This window comes from Periplaneta americana, chromosome 12, assembly GCF_040183065.1.
Source record: "Periplaneta americana isolate PAMFEO1 chromosome 12, P.americana_PAMFEO1_priV1, whole genome shotgun sequence".
Lineage (NCBI taxonomy): Eukaryota > Metazoa > Arthropoda > Insecta > Blattodea > Blattidae > Periplaneta > Periplaneta americana.
Genome location: NC_091128.1, coordinates 45,767,334 through 45,787,927, shown reverse-complemented (window position 1 = coordinate 45,787,927; position 20,594 = coordinate 45,767,334). Strand labels below are relative to the sequence as shown.

At 35.3% G+C, this 20,594-nt stretch overlaps 1 protein-coding gene across 6 annotated transcripts in view; it reads left to right on the top strand.

Annotated features, from left to right (window-relative positions):
• The window catches only part of gish (casein kinase I gish), a 391,901-nt gene that overhangs the window by 335,203 nt on the left and 36,104 nt on the right, over positions 1–20,594 (top strand). For 4 of the 6 annotated variants that reach the window (XM_069841246.1, XM_069841243.1, XM_069841245.1 and 1 more), the window contains exon 9: positions 688–768. The exons of the other annotated variants lie outside the window; for them this stretch is intronic. In XM_069841246.1, the coding sequence (XP_069697347.1) occupies positions 688–768 (81 nt within the window). The remainder of the gene's footprint in view (positions 1–687; positions 769–20,594) is intronic. 6 annotated transcript variants of the gene reach the window in all.

Sequence of the window (20,594 nt, the reverse complement as noted above, 5' to 3'; positions counted from 1 at the left end):
ATATTAAATTAAACTTTTTAAAATGTGGCTAAGGTTGTTTCAGTTCCAATCTCTGAGAAATATTTTAATTTAGTTAGAAAGAATAGTTTCCTGTAATACATGTTGTGTGGAGGGACAGAATTCTGTGTTGTACTAAGCTTGGCACTAGGAGAATAATTATTTATGATTGCTTTCTGGCCACTTGTTGGAAAGAATTCTTTTGGTAGAAGAGTAATTGGAACTCTAAAGGCTTCCTGGAAGTTATGGCAAGAAGAAGAATTCATTGATATTGAATTTCAGAGAATCTAAAAATTAGTTCTGATTTGTACATTTATATGATGGAACATTGAATATATGATGGGATGACTGTCATCATTCATACCATTTCCAGCATTTAGACCTGCACTCAGGCAAGATTCTCGTAGCATAAGGCATTTGGTTTACAATGAAAGTTCGCTGGTTATTTAAGGAAGAGCATGTTTTGTTAGTGAAGACAACCCAGACATGTTTACTGTTGTCTCCTGTGAAATAAGTTGATATGTATTAAAAAGAAGTTAATTCATAGGTTAAGAAAAACATACTTTCATTATGATTACATTTATTATAATATATCAATCTAAGAGAGAGGAAATATATTTTAAGAGAAAGGATTTTAGTTGAACTAGTATTTAGTGGCAGGACTGAATTTTAGTTGTGGTTATCTTTTAGTCGACCCCGGTGGGATCTCTACAAACAGGTCACGAGATTGTGGTATCGCCCAACAGAGACCGCCACCCAACTGCCAATAAGGTAAATAGAAGATTCATTAAGTGTTTGGATCATCTAGCGTTCAGTTTAGCTATATGTGCTATACCTTACTATTTCTTTGTAGCAGAGCATGGCAACTGAACATTGCATGCACTAGGCATTGAGTGAATATACAAATGATTTGTGAAGGAATACACTATGAATACTTTTAAGATGAGAATTTCATGATTTTTATTTTTCTCCATAATTCGTGGAGCATATTGGAACAACTAACAATAGGTCTTTAATGTAACATGTCTCTGATATATTTGAATTGTGTACATAACTTTTCTTATACTAAATGATATTCTTAATCTGTTTTGAGTAAGTAACTACAAATTTTAGCATATTTTTTTTCATTGCTATGTTTGGAATGCTTCTCTGTCCTCTTCAATTGTTCATGACACTGTAAACATACATCGCGATAAGTATATTTTATTGCTCTATGTTAGAGAAAGAGTATCTTGGTATTGAATTCGCCAGACATTGTGAAAGTCTTCGTAACACTAAAAACTTAATACATAAATCATCTTTCAATTTCCTGTGCTGAAGAGTAGTTTTGTTGATATTAATTTTCATGAAACATCACAGAGAATCTGCAACATGTTTCAGTATATCTTGCATTATTAGTTCTAATTGGAGTTGCAGATATTTGTATAAGAACTTGGCATTAAATAACTGTAGTGGAACTTGACAGTCTTATTTATTCTCATTTCGTCATGATGTACATGAAATAAAATGTGAAATCTGCAGCTTATATTTCACTGCCGTGCATTCATTCAGTTCACGATATTAGTTCTATTTCTGAAAAGAATTTAGAGAGAGACAATTCTGTTCTTGTGTGTCACAAGATTTATCCAAGTCATTTTCTGGAATATTCTATATATTGTCGGCATTCAGTTTCTTACGAAAGTACACATTTCAGTTATAAGTAAAGAAAACTGTTACAATACTTTTCTGTTCATTGATTAAAGTTCACGTTAACACTTTGTTTGTTAAAAACATAAAATTACTTAGTCATACGTTAAAAAGTGTTAAAATTTTTAAAAAGGTATATACCTTCGACAGACCGCCCGTTTCGACGTGATGTCATGTCCTCATCAGTGTCTCCTGAACATAACCAAGCTATAAACTTCTGAGACATCACCATAACCAAAACAAATAACAGACACGAATTCAAAATATACAGGAAACCCACTACAACCACAACACACATACACAATTCCTCAAATTATCCCATACAACATAAACATGCAGCTTTCTGTACAATGACACACAGATTAATTAATATACCAATGAACAATGACAACTACACTGAAGAACTAAACACAATAAAATATATAGCACAAGACAATGGATATAACCCTAACATGATAGACACTCTAATAAAAAAGGTAAGACAAAAACAGAACAAACCAGCACAAACACCACGTGAGAATAAATACAAATGCACATCACAGAATTCAAGATCACCAGTAGTTCAGGAGACACTGATGAAGATGTGACATAACGTCGAAATGGGCCGTCTGTCGAAGGTATATACCGTTTTTAAAATTTTAATACTTTTTAATGTATGACTAAGTAATTTTATATTTTTAACTTTTCTGTTGTTTTTGGTTATTTATTATCTGACAGTCTGTGTAGGGACAAAAAAAACGTCGAAGATTTTTGTGCATACATTCATGTAAATTTGTGCTTCGTTAAGAGTTTCAGTTGTCTGTTTATTAATGTTTCAGTGAAGTTGATTTGGAAATTTTAAACTAACACACTGTCATTATTTTATTGCTACGATGGGCAAAGGATGAGAATGAGTTTGAGGAGGATGACACTGTACTGATGTTGGAGGTCAGATATATGTAGTTTAAGATAGGCAAACAGCCCTGTAGAATTGGAATGCATTGGGTAGTGTACGACCTGATACAGTTGCAGGCATGACATGGAGTTCCCAAGTATAACATAATTTAATCATGTTGAAGTAATTACTTACTCCTATTGTTTGCTTGCAAGAGTTGATTTGATAGCTCCTGATATGGAATTCTTTCTGTTTTGTTTTGTTATGTTATCGATTGCTTTGGAATTTAGTATCAGGTACCTATACTTTCACATAAGAAAGTTTAATTATTTCTTCTCATCATTTAAAAAAGAGACGTATTTTGTGGGTTCAGTATAGGTTACTTTATACAGGGTGATTCAGTGACTACGTTACAAACTTTTAGGGATGATAGAGGAGACAATTATGAACAACTTTCATATAGGAACCCATGTCCGGAAATATTTCATAATGATAATTTATTAACCTAAACCTTTACATTTTTTATTACAAATTTTTATGTATTGAATGCACTTGAAGGTCATAACATTCATAACAATACAATTAAAATACAGTAAAACTCCGATAAGACACTGTTCAAGGGACCGGGTGTAAAACGCATATTAGGCGGGTATACTAATTTTGACTTATATACAGTATCTATTAGCATTTTTGTTTATTGAAATACATGATTCATGAAAGGTAATGCAGTATTGCTCCATTATGTAATTACTGTACTGTATGTCAAAGACATTTACAATATGTACTGTACTTAATTCTTTCGGAAAAAAAAAAAAGCCATTTATAGTTGCTTGCCGTGTGTGTGTTCTCCAAGTCCTCATGTTTACCACACTTTCTGCGATTACATCCTCCCGACGTCACAGCTGCAGTGATTGAGTCGCAATTTTTTATTATTGTCCTTAATGTCTATGATGGGATTCCTAATGAATCAGAGAGTTGTTTCTGAGTAAGAGTACTGTTCTCATCGTACTTTCATAAGATTTCCAAATTTTCCAACACAGAAAGGGCTTTTCGTTTAACACTCATTGTAATCACATTCACAGACACTTCATTACACAAAAGGACAACAAACTGCCCAGCAAAAATTTCCAGAATTTTATTACGGCCGAGTGAGGAATGCTGTTTGAGAGAGAGGGTTAGCAAGAGGGTGAGGTATTGTAACTGTATGTAGGCTTTAACCACGCACATAAGGATTCGAATAAGAGGGTGGGGTATACTAAGGTATGAAGTATGAAGGTTTAAATGCGCAGGTAAAGGGTCGAATACCAATACTTTTCAGGTTAATGGCACCAGTGAGTTCAATGACCTAGATGTTTCATTGCTGTTACAGTACATTGCTGAAAATTATATCGAAAATATTCCACAAAAACAGTGCAACAAATAGGGTATTTTATAAAGGTGTTATATATGAAATGTGCAGGGACTGGACAAAAAAAGCGTATTACACGGGATAGCGTAATAAGCGAGGTTTTACTGTACTAACACATTACAAGAACTGTTTCAAATGTCCTCCATCAGCCTCAATACAGGCATTGCTGCGTCCCACCATTAACTGTTGCACTCAATATAAAATTAAACCAAAAGAAATTAAATCACTACCAAATAAATAGGGTAACTTAAATTAACCCAACAAAATAAACCAGATATAGAAAATATAAATAAAAAACATAACAAATATTAATGACTCATTTTAAGATTCCCAGCATGTTCCTGACTGTGTCATGGGCAATTGTTATTCTTGCTGTTAGGTCCTCTTCTGATTTAATTGGTGTGTCATGAATGAGAGCTTTAAGATGACGAGGAAAAAATCTAATGGTGTCAATTCAGGTGAACTGGCAGGCCAATGAACTGAACCACCTCTTCTGATCCAGCTCCCTGGAAAACGTTCATGGAGAGGACACTCTGAAAGAAGTAAGCAGGGGCACCACCATGCGCTGACGATCATGTGGAATATCCTCTAGCAGCTCGGGTATTGAAATCAGATCAAGACATTTGTGGTAAATTTGTCCATTTAAAAGAGCTGACAGTAGATATGGTCCTATCAAGTAATCATGCAGTATGCCAGCCCACATGTGTATTGGAAATCGCTGTTGGTGGTTTCTAATGATCTGAAAGTGCGGCTTTTCCTCAGCCCAGATATGGCTATTCCTGTTGTTAAGTATGCATGACTCATCAGAAAACAACACAGTCCTTATAAAATCAGGTTCGTGAATACCCTTCTGCAGTACCCACTGACAGAACTCCACTCGAGAATGATAATCAGCTGGACTCAGAGTCAGGACCTTTTGACCATGAAATGGGTACAAACATTGTTCGTTTAGAACTCTCCACATTGAAGACTGTGAAGAAGCCCTATTGTTTGCAATGTTTCGTGTATTCAGATGCGACTGTTCACTTACACAATCCAAAACTTGTTCTTCAAATTGAGGAGTTCTGCAAGGTCTTCTTGCACCATTTTCTTTTATGTTTGCTCGCAGACTTCCTGTTTCTTGCAAAAGTTGGTGAAGTCTCATAAAAATGGTTGGTGCCGTAAGAGATATTTCATGATGAAACCTTGCAGCTTTTCTTCCATTACTGTCTGCTTCATCATGAATAAAATGCATATCAGTAATGTGAATCTTTCCATGATTACAACGGACTTTATTCATTCATTCATTCATTCATTCATTTTATTCCATAGATCTTACATGAGCATTGAAGCTTTAAGATATGGAACAAATCAAAATTGTACAATATTACAATTACAATTTTTACAAATTTTTACACTTTTACAATTTAGTAATTTTCTACAATTTTTACATTTTGTGCAATTTTTTACAATATTTTGGCGAGATGTAGTGAGATGAGGTGAGGTCCGAGGATTCACCAAAATATTACCCGGCATTTGCCTTTTGGTTGGGGAAAACCTCGGAAAAACCCAACCAGATAATCAAATCAAAGGGGGGTAATCAATCAAAGGGGTTGATGCCGAGGACTCGCCATAGACCATCCGGCTTCAGTCCCACGGCTGGGGAAAACCTCGGAAGAAACCATTCAATGAGACCAAAGGGGGATCCAACCTAAGCCCGAACGCAGCTCTGGATCAACAGCCCAGCGAGTCTGCCGACTGAGCTACATCGATGGCTCTACTAAAAATATACAATACATAGCCAATCAGATTATTAAATTTACAAACCCAATGATCATTCATCAGTTGAGCTGTATGTATAATACAAAACAAGTAAGTTAATTAAATTTAAGGCATAAACAATTCAATCAGTTGTGATATACAGAAATTGATAATACATATCATGCAAACTACTTCAAATTACAAACACAAACAATTTATCGATAGAGCTATACAGATTACTATTCAATTTAAAGCATATACAATTCATCGGCCAAAACTATACAAATATATATATACAATACAAAGTAAGCAGATTAATTCAATTTACAAGCATACTTTCATTAAGGTATACAGATTTGTGCAATTAATATCAAGTAGATTAATTCAATTTATAATCATAAACAATTCATCAGTTGAGCTATACAGACTACTATACAATTTACAGCATATACAATTCATCAATAAAGCTATACAGACTACCATTCAATTTACAGTAGGTCTATATACAATTCATCAGTAGAGTTATACAGACTAGTATTCATTTTAAAAGCATATACAATTCATCAGCCAAACTATACAAACATATACAATCAAATTAGTTCAATTTACAAACTTATTTTCGTTAAGCTATACAAAATTGTACAATTCATATGAAGTAGATTAATTCAATTTATAAGCTTAAACTTATACATCAGTTGACCTATACAGTATACTATTCAATTTACTGCACATACAATTCATCAGTTATGCTAAACAAAAATATACAATGCATAGTGAACATACCAACATGTAAATATCACAATGGCAACATCTTGGCCTATTTTAAAGAAGACACTAACATTTACCATAATCTCCTAATAACTTTAGAATGAAAAGCTTCAATTTACCAATCTGTTACAGACAACATTCTGACAATACACACCAATGCTTGTACCTATCAAACAAGACTTTTCCGGACATGGGTTCCTATATGAAAGTTGTTCATAATTATCTCCTCTATCATCCCTAAAAGTTTGTAACATAGTCACTGAATCACCCTGTATAATATAGAATTCGTGAGAGTTTTAGATGTGTGTAGTATTGTTTAGACACCACTATATCTTATTCTTTTAAAATTCCTACTATAGCCCTCCCAAATGTTGCATTTGACAGTTGCTAGTGTGAAAACGAGATTTCAATAAAAGACACGTTTGTGGTGTCCCTCCCTGTTCCTTTAAAGAATTGTCTGTGTACAGCGATTTCTCATAAGCAATTAATTTAGCAGGCTAATCACAAGGCAGTTCATGCAGGAAGTATGCACAAAAAAGAATGTTGCTTGAAACTTGTTCAGTAAGTAATGTAGAAAAATGTATTTAAGTATCCTATGCAGAAGTACACTGGTGTTGTGGAAGAGAAGGCCTGATGGCCTTAACTACACCAGAATAAATAAATAAATAAATAATAAATAATATTCTACCAATTATCACACAGTTCATTCACTGTACGAGGTTCATCCAGGAAGTAAGTTCCAATGGCCGATAAAGAAAACAAAAACATCAATAAGGAAGAAATATTTATTGCACTATTTAGAGAGATCATGGCTACTTCACAACATAGTCACCACTGTTATTGAGGCATTTATCGTATTGGTGCACCTTGTCATAGGAGTCTGGAGCCATGAAGTCACTGCCGTTTGTACCTCAGCATCGTTATGGAAATGTTTTCCTGCCAGAAAGCATTTCATAAGACGGAAGAGATGAAAGTCACTTGGTGCGAGGTCGGGTCTATAGGGTGGATGGTCGAAGATCTCCCATCCGAACTGAAGCAACAGATTCCATATGGTGTTGGCCGTATGGGGTCGTGCATTGTTGTGCAGAAACATTACGTTTCTGTCTCTTGTTCTGGATCGCCCTCCTCAGATTTCGCAATGTCTGACAATATCGCTCAGCTTAATAATCTCCCCTCGCAGTAAAAATCCGCACATGAGGACACCACGTCGATCCCAGAAGACAGTGCACATGATTTTTTTACAGAGATTGTATGCTTGAATTTGGTCCTCACAATGCATAGATTGTTGTTTTTTTCTGGTGTGACATGCGACACCCATGTTTCATCTCCAGTGACAACATTGTCGAGAAACTTGTAACCTTTCTGTGCGTATTGCTGGAGGAATGTCAATGCTGTGGCCACACATTTCATTTCGTGTTCATCTGTCAGCTGCTTTGGCACCCATCTTGCACACACTTTCCGAAAATCAAGCCACCGGGAGAGATTTCGCGCAGGAGTGAGTGAGACATCTGGGGGAATTGACCAGAGAGTTCCGAAATTGTGAAGCGCCGGTTCTGCAAAGTCCTTACTGCACACTTTCCACCAGGGATGGTCGGCCACTATGCTCTTCCTTGTGCACATTGGTTTGGCTTCAGTGAATTGCTGCACCATCGTCTGACCATAATGTCAGGTCCATACACGTTGCACAATTGGTGGTGGATCTCTGCTGAAGATTGCTTCTGAGCATGCAGAAATCGAACAACTGCACGAATCTCGCAGTTGGCGTGAGATAATATCAGTGCAGCCATTTTCTCATGGCGCTGTGCAATAACTACTGCCGTCACAAGACTGAAACTGCACTGCATTATTCCTATATACCCCCTCTCTACTGCTATGCATGTGCATTCCCTTCCAACTAGTCATGCCATCTCTGGACGCGATTAGAACTTACTTCCTGGATGAATCTCATACATTTCTGAAGTTTAATTCGTAAATACAGTGTGGCCCAGAAAGAAATGGATTTTTAAGGATTTATAAATCTCTTATTTTGTAACTATTCGTAATATTTATTTGTATGAACCAAAAATACTGTCTCTGGAAATTACGTGTGACGAATCACATCATTTAATTGTCCACATTCACACAACTGCTGCGGAATTTTTTCCATTTCATTTTGAATCCTCTCCTTCAATGGCAGCTGTCTTGTAGACTTGACCCTTGAGATACAGTCTCCACATAAAAAGCAGTTGAGTGGGATGAAGTCGGACTTCTGGGTTGCAGGTAATGTCATTGAGATGAGTTTTTTTGTGGAAAAGACTTGGCTAGCATCTTTCGACACATTTACTTTATGGAATCATGTTCCATCATTGAAGCCATCAAAGTTCTGAAGTGCAAGTCCCAAGAACTCTCGAATCATTCCATAACATCCAGCTGTGTTAATTGTTAGGGCATGTCCATGCCTGTCCTCAAAACAGAATGCTCAATGACAGTGCAATCCACATTCTGACTTTTGAATAATTATGCAGGTGTCGTATTTTTTTTTTACAGGTTTTCTTGGCCCAGTAGTTACAATTACGCCTGTTCACAAATCCATCCACATGAAAATGGTGTATCACCAAAAGTGATGTTCAAATCATTAAAATTATCATCATCATCATAAACTTCAAGGTTTGGGCCTAATGACCCGTTCTGTCCTCAGGACTTATCTGATCTCTCCATCGTTTTCTCGGTTTTCCAGGTGTTCTTCATCGTACTGGTTTGTATGTCCACATTCTTATTGGTAGTCGTCCGTCGTCCATTCCTCCTTGTCTTAGCCAATTTAATCTATAATTCTTGATTTTGTCTGTTATGCATTCAACGTTTAATTGTTTACAGATATCTTAATTTCGAATATGATCTATTAGTGTGTGTCCTGTTAAAAGCCTAAGGATGTGCATCTCAGCGGCTTCTAGGCTTCTTTCCTGTCTTTTAGTGAGGGTCCACATTTCCGCACCATACAACAAAATTGGTACAGCTAATGTTTTATAAAATTTTAATATTGTGTCCACTCTAGCCTTTTTAAGTAATGTGCGTTTAATTGTTCCTACCATCTTTTAGAACTTCAGAATTTTATTCTCTGCATCACTTGATGTTATAAATGAAAGGTTACAACCCAGGTAATTGAAGGAATTGGTTTGTTCCAGTATCTTATTATCTATTACAATCTTCGTTCTAATGGCGTATTTCCCTTGAAATGCCTTTTTTTTGGGGGGGGGACATCTTTAAGTTGTATTTCTTTGCAACATTACTCAGTGAAAATACGGCTCTTTGTAATTCACCCTCCGTTTTGGCTAATACCACCTGATCATCCGCAAATAATAATGTGTTCAAAGGAGTTCTATTTATAGTAAAATCCTTATTTAAAGTATGCTGCCATTCTCTTGTGACATTGTCTATGTATAAATTAAGCAGTGTGGGTGATAAAGGGCACCCTTGTCTGACCCCATGATTAATTCTTCTGTAGTCTCCCCCATTTCGTATTATTATCTTTGTGTTCTGATACATGCTTTGTATTGTTCTTATAAGATGGCTGGGTATGCCTTTATTCTCAAGAATTTTCCAAAGTTTGTTTCTATCAACTTGGTCAAATGCTTTTTCATAGTCTATAAAGGCTATGAAAGTTGGAATATTAAATTCTGTATGATATTTTATTTGCAGAGGCCAAAGTGGGTAATCGATTTCTTTCAGTGCTTGCTCTAATTTAATTTTATACAGATCCATACGTAAGTCCACAGACAAAGCATGCTGTTCACCAGTGAAGTGATCCATTGCTCTTGATTTTCCATTTGTACTGCTGAAAGCTTGTCGCAGTTGGTGTGTTATTTGAACAACAAAAACACATTCCGTTCTGGGCCACTCCATATGTCGGAAAACAATGATTAATGTAAAGGTACATTAATCTTTCGAAAATTTTGTATTTGTCACCTATGTACATGAATAGCGAGACATAGTACTTAAAAGACTCCCTCCTACCAAAATTCATTCTATTGACGGTGATTTCTCTAAAAGCACTAAATGAGGGTCAGAGTTGATACATGGTGTTGATGTACAATATTTTCGAAGTGCAGTCAGCATTGAGCATATTGTAGTAGTCCCCTGCTAGTTTTTAACCTGCATTCGCAGTGAAGTGTAATTATGAGATTATGGTGAATTCATAAACAGAAATATATTTATAAAAAGGTGGCTGTTGATGATTTATTGATACAGTTTTAAGTAAAGTAGCAGTATTGTTATATAAAATGTGTAATTAAAAAGTATGAGCAGTGTAAATTGGTATTAAAAATGTCCACATGTGCATCTTAGATTTATGAAAAAGGTCATGGATGTGAAACATGTTTAATGGTAGAAAGATGTCTTGGTGAACAGGACCTGGACATGGAGTTTCTGTGGAATTTACTTTGCAGTACTTATTATGTAGCATCTTGTGAGATCATTTCCAGTTACGAAAGCTGTGTAGTTTCAAGGAAGCAGGAACATGTGCCATGCCACAGCTAACTAGAACTCACACAATATAGTCAGTGTCCTCCCTATCCCCTCTTCTGTGCTAAGTGGAGTTTTCATGTCCACATTTTTTCACCACATTGGTACTTACGCCAAATGCTAAGGCCTATATTACACTATCAAATTATTGTGTCGCAGAATATGATGAAATGTTTGATCAAATGTAAGATTTAGACTATATTACACTATGTCAAAGCTTTGATCATATCTTTCATCACAGTTCTAATAATGAATCTACAATAGTTCTATGCTTGTTGTAACTGTAAAATATGTAGTAATGGCTATTGCATTAATACTAAAGAAGAAATCAAAGAAAAAATGTATTTCATCGCCTTAGAGTGTAAACCTGCTAACCAACAAAAAGGAAATTTTACAGGGGAAACAAAAAACTGAGTATAAATTAACTTTGAAACTTTAGGACCAAACCCAAAGTACAGGTGGTGAAGTCTCAGAGTTAATTCATACTCTGTTTTTTGTTTCTCCTGTAAAATTTCCTTTTTGTTAGTTAGCAGGTTTACACTCTAAGCTGACGATTTGGGTTAGAGATTGGGGGTAGGGAGAAAAGATACAAACGGAATCCATCAAACTCTACTGAGAGAACTTCAGCATGAAGATGTGAGATCCTATATATACTAAGTATTTAATAATGGATGATGAAACATTTCATGTGACTCATTATGTGATATTAAAAGTTTTATGGTTTTCACAGACCATGTATACTTAATGTCGTCCATTTTCTTTCTTCCCAGTCACAGATTTGATCAAAGGTATGATGATGGCCATAACTTTTATCAAAGAACTATGTCACAGCTAGATGTGATCAAAGATGCTATATTACACTGTAAAAGATTTTATCATATAGGCGTATACTTCATCAAACTTCTGTGACACAGAAATTTGATAGTGTAATATAAGCCTAAGGATTATTAGTATATTTATTTATACAGTAAATCGTTTATCCATTTTAATTCAGAGATAATACAAATATGTGCAGCATCAAATACACATTTGAAATAACTGGAAAAATTACAAACTAGATCAGAATAAGATAAATAACGTAAAATAAAAGGGCTCTGATGAAACAGGAGCTGGAATATACTCAACACAATTCTTACATTACACAGCAGTAGGACACAACAAACCCAACTTTTATGCAGAAATAAAAGCCATACTTTTTGTATTGGGACAACTGATATGCAGACCAAGTATTTTGAGCAGTGTAGTCATTAACCTTAAACAATAGCATAACTACAAAAACAATACCGGTAACTGGAATAATAGTACTGGTCGAATCAATAGATATGCTCACATCCAGCACTGTAACGTAATGATCTAAGACATCATGCCCTTAGAACTCATGCTACAGAATGCGTACTGGTTGGAGTCTTCATGGGGCAGGAGTTTCTCTAAATTTTGACCAGTGTATGAAAGTGGTGCCCACCCAACATCGTAATGACTTTGAGGAGTTACAATAGGTAACGAAATTCAGTTTTGGAAACCAGCTATAACAGCTGAGGGGATCATAATGCTGACCACACAATACCTCATTTCTGATTCGATGATCGTTCACTTCTGTTTAGGCATGTAGATGTGAAGCCAGTAGTCAACTGATCAGTCTTGGCCCTTCATGGGCTGTTTGCACCACAGATTAATTGATTTTTTATAGATATTCCCACATATTGACTTCACTAGGAAATTACAATAAAATGGATATGGGTCAGCACCTAAATGGCCACAATTTCCAATAAATCATATCTTAGTTGTTGCCACACAGCACAAGTTATTGGCATCGATGCATGTAGATGCCGAAAATTGTGAAGTAATCAGGCTGTGTATGTTCTAGTTCGACTGTGGTGTGCAAACTAATTTTTAGTTGCCATGTCCCGTTGAAAATAATAAGAGTACCGGTATGATTGATGAAAACCCTTGTATTACAGGTGTACCGTACTGTAAATCTCTGTATAACAACAGTAAGTGTGTGCTAGTGGTTCAGTAGGACCTGTAGACTGGGAGTTGTGCAGTAGTTAACTGCAGTTTGCTTACATTAGATTTGTGTAGCATTTTTACATTATCTACTGTAGGTACAGTACTCATAGGTTTATTAACATAATTGAAAATGTACAGAGTAGAGATGTTTTAATAAATATTTGTATATCCTCGGTAACATATGCAGCCTTTCCCCAGCATAGCATTATAGTTAGGCAGTCATAGATGTAACAATCTGGTTTGAAGGGAAAAATCAATGGTGGCTTGTCATTGAGAAGAGATTTCAAATGGTCCTTTTATATTGCTGTAATATGTAGTCTGAGTGTTCCTACTTTTTATTATAAGGGTCAGACCTAACCATTTTTTCCTTATTACTACAAATGTGATTTTCTAGTTGAGAGATTGAATTTTCTGTTGCCAACTTTGTTTCGAATTTCGGTACTGACAAATACTACAACTGGCAGTTACTAACTGTTATGTTATGCAAATCTAGTCTTTCAGGTGAAGCTCCCTGTAAAGCAGATTTGAATAATTTCAAGGGAAAAATTGTTCCGGGGCCGGGTATCGATCCCGGGATCTCTGGTTGAACGTACCAGCGCTCTACTACTGAGCTACCCGGGAACTCCACCCGACACCGTCTCAACTTTTCCCTTTTATATCCACACAACTCGCGTGGGCTGACGAAACACCAGAGACCCACAACGAGTGCACACGATCTCTGTGTGACTTGGAATTGTGGTTTTCTGTTAACGTACACAGTAACATATATATTATGCAAATCTAGTCTTTCAGGTGAAGCTCCCTGTAAAGCAGATTTGAATAATTTCAAGGGAAAAATTGTTTCGGGGCCACGGTGTCGGGTGGAGTTCCCAGGTAGCTCAGTGGTAGAGCGCTGGTACGTTCAACCAGAGGTCCCGGGATCGATACCCGGCCCCGGAACAATTTTTCCCTTGAAATTATTCAAATCTGCTTTACAGGGAGCTTCACCTGAAAGACTAGATTTGCATAATATATACGTTACTGTGTACGTTAACAGAAAACCACAATTCCAAGTCACACAGAGATTGTGTGCACTCGTTGTGGGTCTCTGGTGTTTCGTCAGCCCACGCGAGTTGTGTGGATATAAAAGGGAAAAGTTGAGACGGTGTCGGGTGGAGTTCCCGGGATCGATACCCGGCCCCGGAACAATTTTTCCCTTGAAATTATTCAACTGTTATGTTGACAGCAACATTTGCTTTTTGAAAAAGCTGCCAACATTAATCAAATGAAAGTTACTAGTGAAAGTTATTTGAAATTTGAATGTAATAAATAACTAATAATATTAAGAAATAATACAGTAACAAATTTTAATAATGAATAAACAATATACAGTTTGAAGAGGTATTCTGTTTTCAGAGTTCGTACTATCATTTCATATACAGTAGTCAGACAAAATACATTTTTAGGTTAGGTGTTATGAATCATAAACTGTTTAGTCATACCAATGAATTTCATGTTGTCAGACAAAATACATTTTAATATTATATCAATCATAAATAAATAACATTTATTATTATTATTATTATTATTATTATTATTATTATTACTACTACTACTACTACTACTACTACTATATATAGCATTGTGATTTTACCTACTTTGGTGATAATGTGTAACATTTGGCAACATTGAAAAGACGGCCATATTAGCAATTTCTTATACCTGGAAAATAAGATATTTCAAAAATAAAATGTTTATTGTCGGATGAAAAAGGGAAAGAATACTTAACTTCATTGGGGCTGCTGAGATTGGACAAATACTTTTGAATAGATATTTCGAAATGTTAAATGTTTCTGAGGCATAATTGCAGCAAAATAAATAGTCCAAACGAAGCCACTTTTCATAAATTAATGAGTATCAGATAAGTTGTGTGTATGTGCTTCGTGTGAGTCTGTGTTTTGTACCTGTGCGCAACAGCAAACTTGCAGCACTCTCAAGCTGCTTCATTGCATGCTGTCACGTTGGGAGTTTCTGGCACTCATCTTGCACGTGCATTGAAAGACATTGAAAAGTGTAATATGTGGTAAGAAAATGAATACAGGGCTGTGACTTAAAATGTAGAGATTTGCAGTGAGTGCTCCTTCCTTCATTTTAAGCAATACTATAATCTTGTTTATTGTGAGAATGTGAGTACCATTCTTGTACTATTTCTTTATTATTTAGAGTGCGTAGTGCTTTTGTACCTTACTAATATTTATTTGCAAATGGAAACAAGATGGGGAGCAATGCATCATGCTCATGTATTGTGAGCGATTTTATAGTAACATTTATGTCTGTATTTCTTCTTCTTTAGTTTAATAATACAGTTTTAGATCTTGCTTTCTTATGCTATGATACTTAAGTAAATATCTGAGTCGAACGTTTGCTAATATCAGATTGATAAGTGCACATATTTACCCTGTTCCATTATCTATTTTGTTCTACTGTAAGGGATATTAAAGAAATAGACATGACAGGCTTAATTTTCCATGCTATTGTATTGTTTTGTATTTATTAACATTCCATGGTATTCATACATTGCTTCACAACTAGAATATGGAACAAGTCAAAAAACTTAATACTATTATAAAGTCTTAATTTATAGTCACAGTCTAGATGAAATATATACAGAAGAGATTTACAATATAGTCTACTAGTACAACACAAAGTTTTAGTATCAATTTCAGGAAGTGTTATTGAATGTCATGAATTCACCTACAGAATAGAAGGCGTGAGAAATTAGGTACTTCTTTAATTTGGCCCTGAATAATCTTATGTTTTGAGTTTCATTTTTTATATCGATAGGGAGGCTATTAAAAATTTTTACTGCCATATAACACACACCTTTTTGATAGCACGATAGACTTGCCGATGGAGTATGAAAGTCTTTTTTTACGTGAATTCATGCTATGAACTGTTGAATTAGTTACAAAGTTTTCACGATTACATACGATTAATGAAAAGATATACTGACAAGCCATGGGCATTATTTGTAGTTTTTTTTTTTAAATAGTCCTACACGATTCCCTAGATTTGGCACCTACTATTATTCTAATTACTCTTCTTTGTAATCGAAATATACTGTTACTATCTGTGGAATTTCCCCAGAATATTATTCCAAAACTCATTACTGAGTAGAAGTATGCAAAGTATATTGTTTTTAAGATATTGATATTTGCTATCTAATAGCAAAACAAGTTGAATTTAGTTTGGGGGTAATTTTTTTAATATGATTTTTCCAATTTAACACATTATCGATTTTTAAGCCAATAAATTTGGTTGTTGTTGTTTCTAATAGGGATCTATTGTCAATTATTGCGCTAGAAATTTGCGAGGTTGAATTTGGACAGGATTTAAATTGAATTATGTTAGTTTTGTTACAATTTAATATCAATTTATTGACTGAGAACCAGTCACATATTTTGAAGAGAATTTTCTCTGTTGAAGATTGGAATGTGTTGGAGTTATTGGTTGTAATTACTATACTTGTGTCATCTGCAAATAATATGGGATGACCTACATCTTTTATTGGGGGGGGGGGGGCAAGATCATTTATAAACACTAGAAAAAGTAGGGGACCTAATATTGATCCTTGAGGAATTCCATTATTAATAGTTCCCCATGTCGAGGCAGATTTCATAGTTGTATTGATTTCAACTTTCTGTTTCCTATCTATGAGATAAGTGTGAAACCATTGGTAGTTTGATGTATCAAAAAATTTTATTTTGTGTCGGTAAAGCAGCACATTTCTTATAATACATTTATCGTTTGAAAAGTCAGGACTCCCATTAAGACGCTCTTCAAAGGACCACACAAAAAATGTGATATGATGAAAATGACCTGATGCCGTTACACATGTTAGTAATCTTTACGAGTGCCATGCCAAATTAATACTGTGAAGTGACCTGACATGCCAGCCCCTTTTTTCTTTAGGCATGAGTCGAATTTTCCAAGGTCGAAGTAAAAAAACAAATTTAACAGTTACATAGATGCAGAATATATTAAATAATTTAGGGTACAGTAGGTACCAAGTACTCGCACAGTGCTTTGCACTTTTGTGTATCTACATAGTTTTGCATATTTTTTCTTTACATAATCTAACACTTTTTTGTCAGGTTTAATAGCATTAACGTTGTACTAGTGTAAAAAATGATAATAATGTTAACTAATAATAATAATAATAATAATAATAATAATAATAATATAATATATGTATGTATAGTCGGACCATCAGATCTGTGCCCCCGTAAGATGCATATCTTACGGGGGCACAGATCCGATGCATTCCTATCTCTCTCTTTTCTATCTCTCTCCCTTTCTGTCCCACACTACTCACACTTTTGACCTTCTTACGGGACAGTTTACAATATTTGCACTTTCAGTCCAATATTGTCAACTCAACATGAATACTGTAGCATGGAGTGGCGAAATAAATATTATTAAGCAAGTACGTAATAGCATTTTGCGATGAAGAGAAACAAACAGGTCAATATCAGTTTCCTATAAATCAGGCAACGAAAAGAGCAACTGATATCACAGGTGAGGCTTATTTTATTTCAATTGATTATGTATTAAAAGTACTTACTTAACTAATATTAATAATACAGCATTTTATGTAATTTATATAGACAGGTCAGAACTCCTAATGAAGAAAATCAGGAGAGAGGGAGTCTGTGCAGGAGGTGAAAAACTAGAATCACGAGAGAAAAACAGATCAAGGCAACTTTTAATTATTGTAGATGATATGAACCAATGTATTTTAAAAAGAAAGATACAAGAATTTTATACCGTTCAGAAAGAAGTTTCAGCATTGAAGAAATTACCGAAGCTTGCAAGAGAAGCAATAATTTCCAACATTGGAGAGAAAAACTATGGAAAGTGATTCGAGACATGGGATTTAGGTTTAAAAAATGTAGAAATACAAGATGTATTTTGATTGAAAGAAATAATATTGTAGCATGGAGAACCAGTTATTTATGACACCGTTTGACGGAAGTTTGGCAACATCCCTATTCGGCAAGGTTCGTGGCCTGCTGTTTAACGTGGTGGGAGGAAAGCAGGTGGAATGGAGTGAGTACAGGCGTTAACGTTTCCAAGAACAATGACAGCGCTGAAGGGGCACAGATCTGATGGTCCGACAATATTAATGTGCTAGCCAACAGCGATTAGCCAATAATTGGTAGCACAATACTTACAATAATAACAGCAACAGTAATCTGAATGATAAAAAGTAACAATAATAATGGTACACATGTTTTACAAGCATACAAAAACTAAATTTATAAATTAAATGGATCGAATTCACTGCCAATTTGTTTTAATGCATCAAGGGACTGGGGAAAGATATTTAGAATTCCTGTTGTAAAATTACTTTGTGATTCCTTAGGAAGTGTGTTCACAAGAAGGTACCACAGTTGCTATGGCAATAGAAAATTATGGCCCGTTCTAATTTGCGACGTACTGTTTTTGCCAGTTCATTTTGTGGACAAAGCCACGCTTAGAGTTATCAACCCTCCCGTATTTCCCGGGATCTCCCATATTTGCCCCTAATTTTTAACAAACTCCTGGCTCCTGTATTTTTCTTCTCCCTTATTTTTGTATTATGTAAAAATTTTCATTCCATACGTTTGATTTTGCCATGAATGATGATGATTTATATGATGAATTTTGAGATGCACTAAAATGTGCAGTCTTTGTAGAACGTAATGATTGCTTGCAGAAATGAATTGTAGTGCTCACTCATTTAACATCAAATCATTTTGATATTATAAAGTCCACACCTGTGGAGTAACGGCTAGAGCGTCTGGCCGCGAAACCAGGTGGCCCGGGTTCGATTCCCAGTTGGGACAAGTTACCTGGTTGAGGTTTTTTTCCGGGGTTTTCCCTCAACCCAATATGAGCAAATGCTGGGTAACTTTAGGTGCTGGACCCCGGACTCATTTCACCGGCATTATCACCTTCATCTCATTCAGACGCTAAATAACCTAAGATGTTGATAAAGCGTCGTGAAATAACCTACTAGAATAAAAAAAAAATGATATTATAAATTTGGCGAGTTTTGTTCTAAACATACCAAGTAGTTAGTAATGCTCATACAAAGAGTGTGTTTCATCTCATGAATAATAATTGGACAGATGTTCGATACAGGAACACGATGCATCTAATAAATCAAAACTGCAAACTGCAGTCAGTTTCAACTATTACACAAGACAAAATCTGTTTCAAATCTAAATTTAAATCTTGCTGCGAGAGTGTAGGATAAAGTTGTTTTTTAGTAATGGAACTGGATAATTTGTCCATTTTCTATGTGAAATTTTATCGATTTCTTAGTCTCCTGTATTTTCTTCAAAAAGAAAAGTTGGCAACTCTAGGCACGCTTTTTCACATTTATATTTCGTCTGCTGATCAGCTTGTGTGTACTAGTTCCCAGCTAATATAAACGATGAAAGATGAGTGGAATGGGGAAAAACTCTCTCCGTAAACGAGTTTGTTCTGTTTTGTTATATATGATATAGTTATTATTGACGCAGTTGTAGTTTAATTCACTGATTACCGTGTTATTTTGTTCTCGCGAATGATATTTGTTAGTTTTGAAGCACACCAGCAGATCGCGCACACACATCTCAAGTACCAGAAGAGTGAAAAGTTTGGCAACATCGCTTTAAGGATGCATCAGTTGGTGATCACAAAGTAATTTTAATGAAAGTATAATGTCATGTATGAAAGGTTCACAGGTTATATTATCTATTAGGACCATCATGATGATGATGATGATGATGATGATGATGATGATGATGATGATGATGGCACTTACCAATGGGAAGGAACCAACCTGCTAGTTCGCAATCATATATCTTCTCATGAGTGATGCCTTATTGGTGTCACGAGGTTCCAGCCTGTCTTCAGACAGTTGATTAAATAACGACGAACGAAAGGAGCTTTTTAACTAAATACAGGAAAACAATTTGTTGAAACTGAAGTTTCGTTAAAAATTAATATTTGAGGGGAAAAATTTGCTCCGGCGCAGGGATCGAACCCGGGTCCTTGGTTCTACGTACCAAGGACCTGGGTTCGTTCCCTGGCGCTGGAGCGAATTTTTCTCCTCAAATATTAATTGTCAAAATTACAGATATTATTATGTAGGATAAATTAATAAATCTATAATATTTTCGTTAAAAAGTTAAATTATATCGTTACGGACACTTTACAGTACCGGTACATAATAACTTACGAGTGCAATTGTCGCATTGTTGCCAGAACAAATCATATTACAGTAACAGCCCATTAAGACACTTTCACTTAGGTAATATGCTAACCTACATAATAAACATACTGTATTTAAACTAGTCATTTGAACTCGTCCATAATAATAGATGTAACAATAATATTATTCTTGTTGATTAGTTCCTCTGCATAATAATTCCAGAAAAAGTCTATCTAAAGTTTTGCATCTAAGTGACTTGTTCTTTGCGGTATCCAAGAAAAGGAGAAAATTTTTATTAAGCAGTGCTGCGGGTCAAAAAAGGTACATGATTTGTCTTCTTCTTCTTCTTCTTCTGCCAGTACACAGTTTTGGGTTGTTTCCAATCTGTGAACTAC